Below are 16,623 nucleotides of genomic sequence, written 5' to 3' on the forward strand. Positions count from 1 at the left end.
GCTACCCCCGTTACTCTGTAGCGGTGTAGCCCCTCATCTCGAGTTATCAGAAGAAAAAAAAAAGAAAATTTAGCAGTAGTTTGGCCATTCAAAATTTAATTAAAAGAACATTATTTACAATGTCATTAAATTTGAAATTAACACATGCAACCAACAATCGTATAAATTACTTGTTTGAGTGTTGGTGTGGAGTGTGGTGATGGTGTGAAGATGTGATGACAAGAAAAATAAAACAGTAAACTGGAAATAGCAACTGGTGATTATAGTTTCAGAAATTTCGGTAAGAAACAATTCAAAAGCAAAAATGAACAAAATGAGATTCTCTTCTGTCTTGTTAAACAATTGCAGCCAGGAAAATAACAATCATATGCATCTTTGCAATATGTAGTACCACTACCTACTCAGGAAATTGATTAGTTTCCAAGATATTTTTCCAAAATCCCAACAAATCACGGCCTAATAGTTGGCCAAAACAAAATTTAACAATTAAGCAATTAGTTTCATTATAAAAGAGATATTACCATCTAATTAAAGCTAAGATAAGCTAAGACTTGTATAATTACCAAAGGAATCATTCGCATCGCATCTGGTACCAACCACCATGAAAGTACAACTCTAAACTCTAACAAAAATAGGTCACAGCTACAGGGGCGAATGATCAAGCGATCAAAACCGGGTACAGAGCCTAGTGTTCTCTTCAGCCAGACAGCAACTCCATTTGGTTAGTAGTTGCTTAAAGGTTAAAGCCATTTCCTTTGAACTCAAAATCACTAATTACGTGTATCAACTCCATTTTCCGTTGGCCCTCCTGCATGGCTGCCCTTCACATAAAGTGGAATCCTTGTGCCTAATTCCCTCAGCCGATTTACCATATCATATAGAAACTCAAAGGTAAGCCTGGATTGTGCATTGAGGTCCTCTCTCACCTGCGGATGAATCCTGAACCAGTCTCCTAACATCTTGTGAACATGTGAACGGATTATTCTCCATGGAACAGGGTAGCTCTCACAGAGTTTCAAATACTCCACCAATAGATCTGCTTGGTCTAGTTTGCCATCTATATTGCTTTCCTCATCAGCCTCCACCCACTCAGCAGTCCGAAATCCAGCAAAGAGAGCTGGATTCTCAAGAAGAGACTCTGCTGAAAGCACACCATCAGCACCTGTCTCCTCCAAACATCTGTGAACATCATCCATGTGGCGTATGTTCCCATTGGCCAGGACTGGAATCTTGACTGCACCTTTTACCGCTTTGATGGCATTCCAATCAGCTCGGAACTTCTTTCCATCTTTTTCATCTCTAGTTCGTCCATGGACAGCCAAGAGAGAACAACCAGCATCCTCTAGCATTCTGGCATATGTTATGGTATCTTGTAAATTTGAGAAAATCCTGATTTTGCAAGACACAGGAACATGGAGGTTGTCTGCCAACTTCTGCACTAGAGATTTTATAAGAGGGAGATTGTCCATTAAGAAAGCTCCATAGTTCCCTCGCCTTGCAATACGCTGTGGACACCTGCACATTAATGAAAATCTGTAAATTGAAGCCATTAACTCTTTACCTCAATGTTGATACATCTTACACCAATTAAAAAAAATAGAAAATCTGTAATCTTAAACATTACCTACAAAAATTCCTTTGGAGTTAATCAGCATATGATAATATGTATAAGATAATAAGTTACAAAATCTGGAGACGGAACAACAAACTTCCACATGATGCATGAAAAAACACATTACCCTTCCTCCATTTTCCCTCTTTTTCCATAGCCAACAGCTAACTCAATCACAGTTTCACCAAGGAGATCCCTACACACTCAAACAACAAAAACTAGGTCTTCCTACCTACTGAAGAACACAAGGAAACCATATACCCAGGTGAGCATTTAGAACCTCTGAAAACCATTAGACTTCTTGGAAGCTCTATCTCTCTCCTTTTTCCTTTTCTTTTCTTTTTTGATGAGTAAGAAGTTATATCTCATTTCTGCAATGTTTTTTTTTCTTCTTTCAATGTATTATGGCTTTCCTTTGCCAATGTTTAATGCCATAATAACATGATTGTTAACAGCTGTTATTTTTTCCTATGTATAGTACCGCAGGGGTACTATTGTACTTTTGCTCCTTTTTATTTTAGTTGCTGTGACCCTAGTATATATATTAAAAAGCTACGCCACCAGCAGTAATCTTTTTTCTCTCAGTTCTCTCTTCTTCTCTCTCTTTTCTCTCTTCTTTCATTCTTCTCTTCTGCATAACATGGTATCAGAGCAGGACTACCAGATCTGAAAGGAGAAGTCGAGCAAACAGTCTTTTTTCTTCTTTGCACCAGATTTCCAGATCTGCCGCCCTCATCTGCTGTTAGGCTGATTGAAGATCTCACATTGAAGTAACCTTTCTCTCTCTCTCTTACCTTTTTTCTAGTCGTGTGCCAGGGCAGAACCTGTACTAGGTCTGCCGATTGGATGTGAGGTGATCAGCACCTCTTTCTTTCATTTTTTGTGGGGTAGACTGATCCCTGTGAAACTGTAGGTTGTGAGGACCTTTTTTTGTGTTGCAACAGCAGCTTTTATGGTGAACTGTGGGTCAGAAAGTGACCAGTACCTCTTGTGTGCTGCAACAGCAGCTTTTATGGTAAACTGAACGTCAGAAAGTGACCAGTACTTGCTGTAACAGTAGTCCTGTTGATGCGTATGTCAAGAGATGACCTGTATGCACTGTGGCAACACTTGTGTTGAACTTGTAAGTCAAGGGATGACCTGTTAGTGCTGTAACAGCACCTGTAACAACACTTTAAGGCTGTGTACCCCATTTAAGAGTTGTTTTTGAATCTGAAATCATGAGTGGTGAAGATTCTGCTACATCCGGTGTTTCCTCAATGCTGAATGGAATGAGTGGGGGTGTGGACCTATCATTTCCCATGATTGTTATCCCTCTTGATGGTTTAAATTATTTAGAGTGGTCAAGAGGGATCAAGTTGTACATCACTGCAAGGGGAAAGATAGGTTAATGGGAGAATCAAAGAACCACATTCTGGGAGTGCTGAATATGACAAATGGAACCAGGAAAACAGCATGGTCATGTCTTGGCTTTTAGTTTCTATGCAACCTCAAATAAGAAGGAATTTCCTGTGGGCTGAAACGGCAAATGAGATCTAGGAACAAGCAAAATCAACATATTCGGAACTGCAACACTATGCAAAAATCTACCAACTACAGGCAGAATCGTCTACTTGTAAACAGGGGGAGAGGTGTCTATCTGTGTACTACTCAGACTTGACCTCTGTCTGGAAGGAATTAGATCATTATCAGAGTGTGGACTGGAAGTGCAATGAACCCTACATATGAATCTATCAGAGTCCAGATCCTAAGTAGCAAGGATCTTCCATCAGTTCAGGAAGTTTATGCTCTTGTACAATCAAAAGAAAGCAGAAGGAATTTGATGAACAGTTCTGGAGGAAATGTAGTTGTATTGGCAGCGAAAGGAAGTGTTACTACCAGTGGGGGAAATACTTCTAGGAAGGGAGATCTTCAAAAAAAGATGGATGATAAGGACAAATTGTGGTGTACTCATTGCTAGAAACCCCGACACACCCGAGACACATGCTGGGATCTTCATGGGAAGCCGAAATGGGCTCAAGATATGAATAAGAAGCAAGGTTCAGATATGAATAAAAAGTCAGGACAGCAAGGTACAAGAAAACACACTATGGCAAACATGGCTACTCAAGAGAATCAACCCCCCATTCATACTATGACTCAGACACATTCATCTAGATCTGACCCAAGGGAGGATATTATAAATTCATTCCGTGACCATTTAGAGCTCTATGGTAAAGCAATTCGTCATATGGATGCTCCTCCCTCAACTTCATTTGCGTCTACATCAAATAACTCTGCCACATCTTTCCATGTTGCTTCTCATAACCCTGACACTCCCTGGATCATTGATTCTGGAGCGTCAAAACACATGATTGGTACGTCCTCTTACTTTCAAACCTCACCTTCTTTTTGGAAGAGACAAGGTGAGACTAGCTGATGGATCATATACTACCATAGCTGGTCAAGGAACCATTTCTCTCCCTCTCGGCCTTACCCTCTCTGATGTTTTACATGTTCCGAAATTTCCCATTAATTTGTTCTCTGTTAGTAGTATTACTAATTCCTTAAACTGCTCAGTGACCTTTTTCCCTTCTTACTGTGTGATCCAAGATCTGGCCTCGGGGAGGACGATTGGTAGAGGATGTATGGTTGATGGACTTTACATGCTGGAGAATAAGGCTAGTCTTCAAGTCACAGAGTCTAAGAGTCAATCCTGTAAGAGTCAAGTTTATTTATGGCATTATCGTCTTGGTCATTTATCTTTTGAGTCTTTGAAAGTAGTGTTTCCATAATTGTTTAAGTCAGTGTCCATTTTAGATTTCTCTTGTCAAACATGTCAATTAAGCAGTGTAGAACTCATTTTCTTTCAAAAAATAATAAATCTGAATTTTCTTTTCACATTGTTCATTCTGATGTGTGGGGCCCTATTACTTTACCATCTGAGAGTGGCTACAAGTATTTTATTACCATTATCGATGATTATTCTAGATATACACGAGTATATCCCATGCGGATCAGGGATGAAGTACCAAAAATTATCCAAGATTTTCAGCGGATGGTCTTCACCCAATTTCAAACTGAAATCCAAATTTTTCAGTCAAATAATGCCAAACAGTGTTTTCATAGTGATCTCACAGAATGTTTTGCGTCACGTGGTTCACTTCACCATAGCTCTTGTGCCCGAACACCACAACAAAATGGTGTTGCTAAAAGAAAGAACCGACACCTCGTTGAAGTGGCCCGGGGTTTACTACTCCATATGAATGTCCCAAAACGCTTTTGGCTTGAGGCTGTCCTTTGTGCTACCTACCTCATCAACCGTATGCCCTCTCGTTGGTTAGAGTGCAAAGCCCCACATCAGCTTCTCTTTCCTAAGGCCCCCCTTCTTCACATTCCTCCTCGTGTGTTTGATTGTCGTTGCTTTGTCTAAAATTTGTCCCCCACTCGTGGGAAATTGAATCCTCGTGCTATTCCTTGCATATTCCTGGGGTACTCCTTCACTCAAAAGGGATACCGTTGTTTTGATCCTATTTCTCGAAAATTCTATGTTTCCATGAATGTCTCTTTCTTTGAGAGTGAGCATTTTTTCCCTATTTCTCCTCAGGGGGAGAGTAGGAATGAGGAGAAACTAGTTCAGCTCCCTCTTCTTCCTGATCCTCCTTTTCGTGTCTTCTTCCGTCATCACAAAGGCCAACCAAATTCAAGAGCTGTGGAGAATCCAAAAGTTGTACCTCCAGTGCCATTAAACTCTTCGGGGGCGGATCGTACTCACTCAGGTATCTTGGTTCCTGTTGATGTCCCAGACCCCATTGCAATTGATACCTCTGTTGCTAATGACCTTGACCTTCATATTGCTCACAGAAAAGGGGTTAGATCGTGCACCACTAAACACCCCATTTCCCACTTTGTTTCCTATGAAAACATTTCACCCTCTTTTCGAGCCTTTCTCACATCCATTGACAGTGTCTCTATCCCTAAGAATGTGGCAGAAGCTCTTTCAGTACCTGAATGGACAAATGCTATGAAGGAAAAAATTAATGCCCTTCATAAAAATGGCACATGGAAACTTATAGATCTTCCTAAGGGAAAGGATCCAGTTGGATGTAAATGGGTGTTCATAGTCAAACATAGGGTTGATGGCACGGTAGAGAGGTATAAAGCTTATTTAGTGGCAAAGGGGTTTACACAAGTGTACGGAGTTGATTATCCAGAGACTTTTGCACCCGTTGCCAAGATGAACTCCATTAGAGTTCTATTCTCTCTTGTTGTTAATCTTGACTGGGATCTACATCAGCTTGATATCAAGAATGCATTCTTGAACAGTGACCTTGAAGAGGAAGTTTACATGATACAACCCCCTGGTTTTCAGGCTCAAGGCAATGAACAAAAGGTGTACAGGTTGAAGAAGTCTTTATATGGGCTGAAACAATCACCGAGAGCCTGGTTTAGCAGATTCCATGCAACGGTTCAGCAGAAAGGATATAAGCAATGTCAATCTGATCACACATTGTTTGTGAAAAGAGGAGAAGGTAAAATTGTTGCTTTGATAGTATATGTTGATGATATAATTATCATTGGTGACTGGAAGGATGAAATCCAAAAGTTGAAGAGTTTTCTTGCCACACAGTTTGAAGTAAAGGATCTAGGTCCTCTAAGATACTTCCTAAGAATTGACGTTGCCCGCTCAAAAAGAGGTATCTTCATTTCCCAAAGGAAGTATGTCCTAGATTTAATCTAGGATACAAGAAAAATGGGAGTGAAGCCAGTTGATTCCCCCATTGATCCTAACCATAAATTAGGTGACAGCCAAGGTGAACCTATCAAGGATGTGACACAATTTCAGAGACTTATAGAGAGATTGTTATATCTTTCTATGACCCGCCCAGACATTGCTTATGCAGTTGGTGTCCTTACCCAGTTCATTCATACCCCTATGACCACTCATCTTGAAGTAGCAGAAAGAATCCTCTGATACCTTAAAAGGTTTACAGGTGCTGCCTTGTTGTTTCAAAGGCACGGACATTTGAAAGTTGAAGTGTATACTTATGCAGATTGGGCAGGATCCCTAAATGACAAAAAGTCAACTAGTGGCTACTATACCTTCATAGGAGGAAATCTAGTTACCTGGAAAAGCAAAAAGCAAAGTGTAGTGGCTAGATCCAGTGCTGAAGATGAATATCGAGAAATGGCTCATGGAGTGGCTGAAATTATGTGGATAAAAAATCTGTAGAGTGAGTTGGGTTTTCCAGTGGACAAACCTATGACCCTATTTTGTGATAACAAAGCAGCCATAAACATTGCTGCTAACCCTGTGCTACATGATAGAACTAAACACATTGAAGTCGACAAGCATTTTATCAGAGAGAAAGTTATCACAGGGGAAGTGTGTACTCCTTATGTCAGCTCTAATGATCAACTTGCAGACATCTTTACAAAAGGACTACACCACTCAAGACATCATGATTTATGTGATCAACTTGCAGACATCTTTACAAAAGGACTACACCACTCAAGACATCATGATTTATGTGACAAGTTGGGCATGATTGACATCTATGTCCCAACTTGAGGGGGAGTGTTAACAGCTGTTATTTTTTCCTATGTATAGTACCACAGGGGTACTATTGTACTTTTGCTCCTTTTTATTTTAGTTGTTGCCGCCCTAGTATATATATATTAAAAAGCTGCACCGCCAGCAGTAATCTTTTGCTCTCAGTTCTCTCTTCTCTCTTTTTCTCTCTCTTTTCTCTCTTCTTTAGTTGAAAACCTTATGTGCTGATTTCGGCCAAGCTTCTTGTGAAAGGAAGAGTAGAAAGGGGGATTTCAGCAAGAGACAAAGGAAAGGGAAGAAAAGAGAAGGTCGACTAGGATGGATTTACTTAACCCTAGCCGCCAGCCCCTCATTCTATTTATAAACTTAAGTGTGAGATATTACAAAGATGCCCTAAGTAGGGCGGCAACTCAACCTAAATAATTACAACTCTTTAAAAAATAAAGACTAATGGGCCCAAGGCCCAACAACATCTTAATTTAAAAGGAAATAAACTAAACACAAATCGGCCCACTCAACACTCCCCCTCAAGTTGGGAGTAGATGTCATACATCCCCAACTTGCGTAGATCATGCTCCAGCTTATTCTTTGCAACGCCTTTTGTGAGGACATCAACAAGCTGCAGATCAGAAGAAATGTATGGAAGACAAACTTCTCCAGAAGTTACCCTTTCTCTGATAAAATGTCTATCTACTTCAATGTGCTTAGTTCGGTCATGCTGGACTGGATTATGAGCAATATTAATTGCTGCCTGGTTATCGCAGTATAGCATCATAGGTTCTTCTACCTGAACACCGATTTCTTCCAATAGAGAACGGATCCAGAAAAGTTCTAAAACTCCATGTGCCATGGCCCTATATTCGGCTTCTGCACTTGATCTTGCCACAACTGTTTATTTTTTACTCTTCCATGAGACTAGGTTGCCCCCAACTAGGGTGCACACTCCTGAAGTTGATCTTCTGTCATCGAGGCATCCTGCCCAGTCCGCATCTGTATAGGTCTCTAGCTTGAGTTGTCCATGATCAGTAAACAATATGCCTCTGCCTGGATGTCCCTTCAGATAAGCAAGGATCCTGTCAACTGCCTTCCAGTGCTGGTCTCGTGGAGCATGCATGTATTGGCTCACTACACTTACTGCATAGGAGATGTCCGGTCTTGTCATGCATAAGTATAGTAGCCGACCCACAAATCTTTGGTACCTCCCAAGGTCCTTTACTGGTTCACCTTCTGATGCACTGATTCTGTGGTTTTGATCAATGGGGGTGCTAGCTGCCTTTGTTCCAAGTTTCCTTGTTTCTTGGAGAAGGTCCAAGACATACTTCCTTTGAGAGATAAAAATTCCATGTTTCGATCTTGCAACTTCAATGCCTAAGAAGTATCTCAGTTCTCCAAGGTCCTTAATCTCAAATTTCTTATGCAGGTTCCTCTTCAGATTATCAATCTCACTCAGATCATTCCCAGTGACAACAATATCATCCACATAAACAAATAGGATTGACACCAAGGATCTCCTGCGCTTCACAAACAAGGTGTGATCAGATTGAGTTTAAGTGTAGCCAAAAACAATCAGGGCCTTTCTAAATCTGTCGAACCATGCTCTAAGGGATTGTTTCAAGCCATATAGTGACTTCTTCAGCTTGCATACCTTTCCCTCTTTAGCATTATCATAAAAACCAGCTGGAAGATCCATATACACCTCTTCTTGCAGATCCCCATTTAAGAAAGCATTCTTCACATCCAGTTGAAACAAGGGCCAAGAGTATGAGACAGCAAAAGAAAGGAGTATCCGAACAAAGGTCATCTTTGCAACTGGTGCAAAAGTCTCTAGATAATCAATGCCATAGGTCTGTGTGTATCCTTTTGCAACAAGTCTTGCCTTGTACCTCTCTATGCTTCCATCTGCCTTATACTTTACTGTGTAAACCCATCTGCATCCAACTGTCTGATTCTTAATCAAACCCTCCATCTCTTCTTGCATAGCTACCTTCACTCAGGTTTGAAGAGAGCCTCACTAACACCCTTGGGTATAGACACGGAATCAAGAGAAGAGAGAAAAGCACGGTAGGAAGGAGAAAGTCCACTGTAGGATAAGTATTGTGGTATGCAATGAGCAGTGCACTTCCTCTTCCCTTTTCTAAGAGCAATAGGTAGATCAAGGTTATCCGTAACAGTGTTAGTGGGACCAATGGGAACTGAAATAGTAGAGGGACCAAGAGGTATACCTGGATCTGTATCAGCCGAATCTGGAATCTCCAAGGGATCGACAGGAAGTGGTGTGAGTTCTGTTGTAGTGGAATCAACCTCCTTATGAAGTCTTTGCCATGAGTAATACTGTGAGACGGAACGCAAAGGGGGGGGCAAGGTAGGTGACATCGAATGGTTGTCAAGCACAATAGTAGGCACAGAAACTGGAACTGGGAGAGGGATAGACTGCTGACTTACTTCCCCAAAACACTCCCCCTGAGAAGGATTCCTTGAGAAGAAGTATGTAGATTCAAAAAAAGTAATGTCCATAGTAACAAACAGGTTCCCAGAGACTGGATCATAGCAGCGGTACCCTTTCTGATTCTCTGCATATCCAAGGAAGACACATTTCTTTGCCTTGGGATCAAGCTTCGAACGATAAGGACCAAGAATATGCGCAAAGCAGACACACCCAAACAACCTTAGAGGAATATGAAACATCTCCCCTTGAGGAAAAAGAAGGCTGAATGGAGTGCTGAATCCAAGTATACGAGAAGGCATCCTGTTAATCAGATATACTGCCGTGAGAACAGCATCACTCCAAAAACGAACCGGAACTATCGCTATGATCATCATGCTTCTTGCCGTCTCAACAATGTGTCTGTTTTTTCTCTCTGCAACACCATTCTGCTGTGGACTGTAGGAACAACTACTCTGATGGACAACACCATACTCCAACAGATATGAGGCAAGATGTCTCTCAAAATATTCCCTAGCATTGTCAGATCTGAACATCTTGATTCTAGTTCCAAACTGTGTTAATACCATCTGATGGAATTGTCTCACCAAGGATGGTACCTCATCACGTGATTTCATCAAGTAAATCCAGGAATATCGAGAGAAATCATCCACAAACAGGAGAAAATAGCGATAGCCACCCATAGAGGGAACATGATAAGGGCCCCACACATCCGAATGAATAACATCAAAAGGAGAAGAACATCTTTTATTACTTGGTTTAAAAGAGTATCTACAATGCTTTCCAAGTTCACAACCTTCACACTTCAACCTTGACAGACTCACAGACTCAAACAGTTTTGGAAACAAAGAACTTAAAGAAGAAAAAGACAAATGGCCCAGACGATTATGCCAAAGTATAATCTGATCCACAAGTTTTGACTCACTGCCCTTGCAAACATGATGACTTTGGTGAATTGGAAGAGTATCGAGGAGGTAGATTCCATTCACTTCACGACCACTCCCAATCGTCCTCTTTGAATCCAGATCCTGCAAAATACAATGTCCAGGAGAAAAAATTACTGAGCAATTCAGATTCTTAGTCAAACTACTAACAAATAACAAGTTGGTGCTCAATCTAGGAACATGAAGGACAAAGGGTAAACAAATGGAATCATTAATCTTGACAGATCCCTTCCCAGCAATAGAAACATGGGATCCATCAGCTGTAGAGACCCTATCTCTGCCAGAACTGAGCTGGTAAGAGGAGAAAATGGTGGAGCAATGGGTCATGTGCTCTGAGGCTCCAGAGTCTATAATCCAAGGAGATCTCTCCTTACCTGAAGCAGAAACATAGTTTGCAGTGACATGTGGACTACCTGTGTGGGCAAGGGAGGTAGAGTGAGTTCTACCTGTGCTACTTGTACCTTGTTGTCCGGTTGCGGCTGAATTGGAACTAGCTGCATCCCTCTGATTCAGAAGTGACATGACCTCTGGTGCACATGTCACTTCTGAATAAACAGAATACCTTTTGGAACCAACGACATTCCTTTGGTGTCCTGGACTTTCTTCCCACGAAAGATTCCTTTTCGGTGGGATGGGGAGAAGAGAGAGAAGAAGCAACCGCCCTCTCTAGAGGCCTCCAAACCACATGGAACTTGAATTGCCCCTTACAAAAAACCCAGAGGAACCCTAAAAAAAATAGGGCGCCACTACCTAGGTCAAAATTGAAGAGTCCAACAAAATCAGGACTCTTCCCCTTTCTCCAGTTTTTCATGATTCTGATGAGAAACCCTAGACCAGCTATAGGGCATATAGATCCACCAAGAAAATCCAAAAACTAAGCTTACCTGAAAGCTTCAATCAGCCTCTTAAATCTCCATGCAGTCGGCCAATCTAGGGCTGCAGGAACGAATCTCTTCAAGAATCTTCAACCCGCTCTGATACCAAGTAGAAAACCTTATGTGCTGATTTCGGCCAAGCTTCTTGTGAAAGGAAGAGTAGAAAGGGGGATTTCAGCAAGAGACAAAGGAAAGGGAAGAAAAGAGAAGAAGGTCGACTAGGATGGATTTACTTAACCCTAGCCGCCAGCCCCTCATTCTATTTATAATTAACTTAAGTGTGAGATATTACAAAGATGCCCTAAGTAGGGCGGCAACTCAACCTAAGTAATTACAACTCTTTAAAAAATAAAGACTAATGGGCCCAAGGCCCAACAACATCTTAATTTAAAAGGAAATAAACTAAACACAAATCGGCCCACTCAACATCTTTCATTCTTCTCTTCTGCATAACAATGATTTCATCCATTTAATACATAGAATAAATGTACTTAAATTGTTTTCAATATTTTTCTTTCAAATGGTCCGAATGCTAAGTCAGGGTATCTTTTAGATGTCAATCCTAGGGCCCACTATCAAGATGAAATTACCACTGGCAACTGACAAGAACTCTTGCAACCAAGTATGGTGACAAATTAGCTTCTAATATCGTAGAAAAATGTAAAATAGAAGCAAGTTACCCTTCTTAAATTGAACAATTCAACCTGGTAGCTAAGTTAACCACTATTCATGGTGGCTCAGTTGGTAAGTTCTCTGCCTAGTTGTAGTGGAGAGGTAGCCCTATGAATCAAATAAATAAAGGTCAAAGATCAAAGGTGAAGTAGGATAGGAAGGTCAAAGATGAAAAGTCATACTACAATGTATGTGATGTGTAAAGAAAGAAACCAAATCTAATATAGGAAACTTAGAAGAAATAACACAAGGGTGTACATTGTGTTTAAACAAAGGAATCAGATCTAATATACAGGAAACAAAGGAGAAATAGAGGGTTTTCAGATCTAAAATAAAGAAGAAAATAGATACGTATACGACAAGAAAAACCACGCAATAGGGAGGGGGTACCAGATTAATATCACCCACATTACAAAATTGACACTGAAACAATATCTGTAGAAACTTGGTTTCTTCTTTCATGTTCTTTTCTTTGCTTCCATATCTGCATAACCAGGATTTTCCTCAGAATACACAAGCACTGATTATCTAGAATACCTTGCAATGAGATTACAAAATCTGAAAAAGACAAGTTCTAGAAAGAAGATTATATTGGGTTCTCCTCAAACCTTTGGCAACATGAAAGCTTTTAGTGGTACGTACCTGACATGGAAATACATACAAGGCTTCTCCTCACAAGCATAAATAGTTGAAAACTGGTAATTGTGGCTTTGTTGGCACAAATATTCTCAAACTAACTCAACAAAGCCTCATCCTAACTACTTGAGGGTAGCAATATGAATCATGAGTTGCCATTCTACACCATCAAGATGCTATCATCTATCTGTTTTTTCTCATGACTTCAAACTTTTTCCTTTCTGGCCTTCACCTTGCCCTTTTAGAGCTTCAAAATTGCACCAATAGCTGTCAACCTTCTACTGTGATCACCCCCAACTTCTCATAGATACACTCATTTTCTAATTATAAATCCTATCATAATACCACATCCATCTCAGTACCCTAACAAATACTATGCTCATGTTGGGAAAACTGGCTTAGGAAAAGAGGAAGAACAGCATGAATAGCTTTTCAAGGAGAGACCAAAGTAGCACTAGGAGGTACACTAGGTTGGTAGGAAGAAGACATTGGTTTGTGGAGTTGTAACAATGAATGGAAAAAATTCAATTGGCTGAGTAGGGACATTGAGGTGCAATACAGCTGGGTAAAGAGGACTGCTAACTCATTTGCAAATGGGTTAGCCAAGAAAGGGGTGAATAGGGAATCTCTGTTTTGGGCTAATTTTTAACTTTCTTCCAATGTATTCTGTTGGTGGGGAGTTAGGACATTTTACCTCCCCCCTTTGTAATTAAAGTTTCACAAAGCTTCACATCATTAATAAAGTTTTTTTGTTACTGATCAAAAAAAAGGTACACTAGGTTGGTGAGTTACCTCTCAAAGATGCTTTCCCTAATCTTTATGCTATTTCTCTTTTCAAAAACGAGCCCGTCTCAAATTTTTATTCCTCGATTGATGGGATTGCATGGGTGGTTTTTAGAAGAGGGTTGAGGGAGAATGAGTGTCCTTTGGTTGTAGAGTTATTGTAAATCCTTTTACTCAACAGTAGTATATCCTTCCAAGCTTGATGGGAGGATTTGAACACCCCACATGCAAGGTCGTTTCTCTTGTGCTTTCTTTTTCCATACTCTCATTACACAAATACTTGGTTCTCTTCATTCCCAGTGCATGAAGTCCAGTGTAGGCCTGTACCACCAAAAATAGAGGTTTTTTGTTGGGAGGTTTATCATGGAAATCAATACCCAAGATGTTTTGCAAAAAAAAGAAGAAAAAAATGCCTGTTTACCACCCAAATTGGTGCACTCTACAAGGCTAATGGTCAAACCAATTACCACTTATTAATTTCCTGTTCATTTGTTACCTCTATTTGGTGGGGGTTCTTTTCTCTTTTTGGGTGCAAGTGGACCCTACTTATGAGCTTGGATAGTTTGTTTGAGGCAGAAACTTTCAGATTGCCAAGGAGAAAAGGAAGGATAATGTGAAGATGTACACAAGCTGCATTATTATGGAAATTTTGTGAAGAAAGGAATGCAAGAATTTTCAAGGAAGAGGAAATAAGCATGAAGGCAATCTTGGAATGCATCATGACAAGGGTGGTTCATTGGGTGAAATCTTTGGACCTTTTTCATCTTATGAGATGATATTGAATTGGAGGGAAGTGGCTACTATGCCAACAATGGAGACTTTAAAAGATTGGAATCCACCTGAATATACTTTATGGATTTCAAAAGGCAAAAGAACTGAACATATAGAGATTGATAATTTAGGGATAAGGATGGAAGTATAATAGCTTTGTTATCGGCTTAGGAGTCTCTTGGCTGCCACCACTGCCCTACATTACATATAATTGACATTGAATAATTATTTTATGCAATAGAAGTACCAATTATCATGCAAACATTATAAGTGGGATGAGACACAAGAAGTTTGTCAGTTACCCCAAATTAATGTCAACATAGTCACAATGAGGTTCCACCATTCGTGCAGCTTCCAACAAGATATCTGGGTCATTGGCACAAAATTGGACAAATAATGGACGATCCTCCTGAAATTGTTATAAGAGTTAACATGAACTCAGAAGCCTCTTCTAATAGATATCCAAAAGATTTTATAACACAAAAACAAAGAATACAAATCTGTGATAATCATGGTCTGTGAATGACTGAAAAAGGATGCCATAGTCTGTCATAAAATATCATATACATTATTTATCAATCCACACACAACAAACCCAACCATGAGATATCAAAAAGCCCATCCACCACACCAAAAGGATGTGCTATGACTCAAGCCAAACCACTGACATAGCCAAGGCAGCTAAGTCTAGCGAGGAGAGTGAGTGTAACCCCACCTTGCTAACTGAACGACTCGAAATTCTTTAAAATCATATATATAAAAAAACTCCCCCTTCAGGGAAGAAGGCCCAAATCCTTGCTAATTGACTGTCTTGCAGAAACTTCAATAGTCACTTCCTTATCAAGTCTAATTGTTTCATTCAATTTCTTTTTCTCAACCAAAAAAAAAAAAAAACATCAGAATCTCTCATTTCCAGCCACAGTAATACATTCATCGGAAGGAAGGTGTCTGAACCCTCCTTTTAGGAGCAGAATTTTAACAATTTACTCAAAAAAAAAGTTTGATTATTTGCACTCAGCAAATTCTTGTTAAGGGGATTCATCCCAGTTTTTGTCATGACATTTATCCCAGTTTACTTCCATATCAGAGCATTGCAAGTTCCACCACATGATAGATCCAGTTGCATAATCAGAACCATAACACTCAACATAAGCAACTACATCAAGACATTCACGACTAAAAGTGGGCGAGACAAAAACTTTAGCCCCTGTTTAGAACGGCAGGAAACGCACCTTGCAGGTAGTGAATTCCTGAGTCCGATACTTTTCGTTCTCCGAGAAGATACGGGAATGCAACATGGGCGTGTAGGCGGCACCGGCGCCGTACTTGCGACAAAGCATTCTGAAAGGGAGCTCCGAGTTGTCTACCATCGGGGCAACCATCAGCTTGGGTTGCCCCAGTTTCTTCCAGTGAGTCCACGCTCGGTCAATACGCCACTCTCCGTTCAAGCAACGGGCGGGAGAGCCCAACGAAGACGACGGGGATGGGGATTCAGAAGACATTGGCAACGCCGCAGAAGATGAAGATGAAGAGCAATTTTGCTGGAGTGAAGAACATCCGGAAGTGGCTGCGCAGAGACGGTCGTCTGGATCTTCGTGGGAGTCGGTTTGAGTACTGAGAGTAGCCATGAAAGATGGGAATATATTGGAGGAGAGAACGAAATAGATGGGATGTTTGAGAGACGAATTAAATCCAGAAAAGGAAGAAGGAGAACGGGGAGTAAACTTCATCAGCGGACGATGGGTTCAACACCCATCGCCGCTGCCGCTGTCGCAAGCCAACAAGGATGTCAGAGTTACATCCGGCGTCCCTCTCTTGCGCTTAAGTCCTCTTCTCATTTCGCGTTTGGGACCTTTGGGTTATTCCTGGGAAAGAAGAGCTAACGAGATGGAATGGAATAGATGCAAACGCTGCCCACTCTTGGATTAGAATCTTGTTATCCGGATACGGGATACCTGATGGGAAGAGATCGGCATGTGTAGGGCTGTGAGAACGGTAACCGATTGTCTGGACTCTGAATTCGAATTCGATCCCTTAATGATCCGAGCTCGATCCGTTTGTAATTGGATCAATTACGGTCCACCCCTACCCGATTCCATTTAAATATACATTATTATATTTATTAGTAGAATTGTTTTAAATAATTGTATTTTTACTAAATTGTCATAAGTTCGAATTTCATAAAGTAATTTTTAATTTATTTTATTTACAGAATACAATATCATTCATTTTTAGTTCATTTTATTAATAATATTTAATATTTTGATTATATCATTTTTAATTTAATAATTAAAAAATTATATGATGCCGAAAAGACTTGATACTAGAATAGCTTTCACCAATCAAAACTTTTC

At 40.4% G+C, this 16,623-nt stretch overlaps 1 protein-coding gene across 1 annotated transcript; it reads right to left on the reverse strand.

The window, feature by feature from the left end:
* Window positions 1–374: 374 nt before the first annotated feature.
* On the reverse strand, window positions 375–16,129 carry LOC104601710 (tRNA-dihydrouridine(16/17) synthase [NAD(P)(+)]-like). Its single transcript, XM_010265143.3, has 3 exons — window positions 15,502–16,129; window positions 14,572–14,678; window positions 375–1,515 (listed from the first exon to the last, which is right to left on the reverse strand). Exons 1-3 carry the CDS (start codon window positions 15,997–15,999, stop codon window positions 771–773), a joined length of 1,350 nt encoding a protein of 449 aa, XP_010263445.1. The 5' UTR covers window positions 16,000–16,129; the 3' UTR covers window positions 375–770.
* Between the last annotated feature and the right edge of the window lie 494 nt (window positions 16,130–16,623).

The sequence above is a fragment of the Nelumbo nucifera genome, chromosome 1, assembly GCF_055504915.1.
Source record: "Nelumbo nucifera cultivar China Antique chromosome 1, China Antique-T2T, whole genome shotgun sequence".
NCBI lineage: Eukaryota > Viridiplantae > Streptophyta > Magnoliopsida > Proteales > Nelumbonaceae > Nelumbo > Nelumbo nucifera.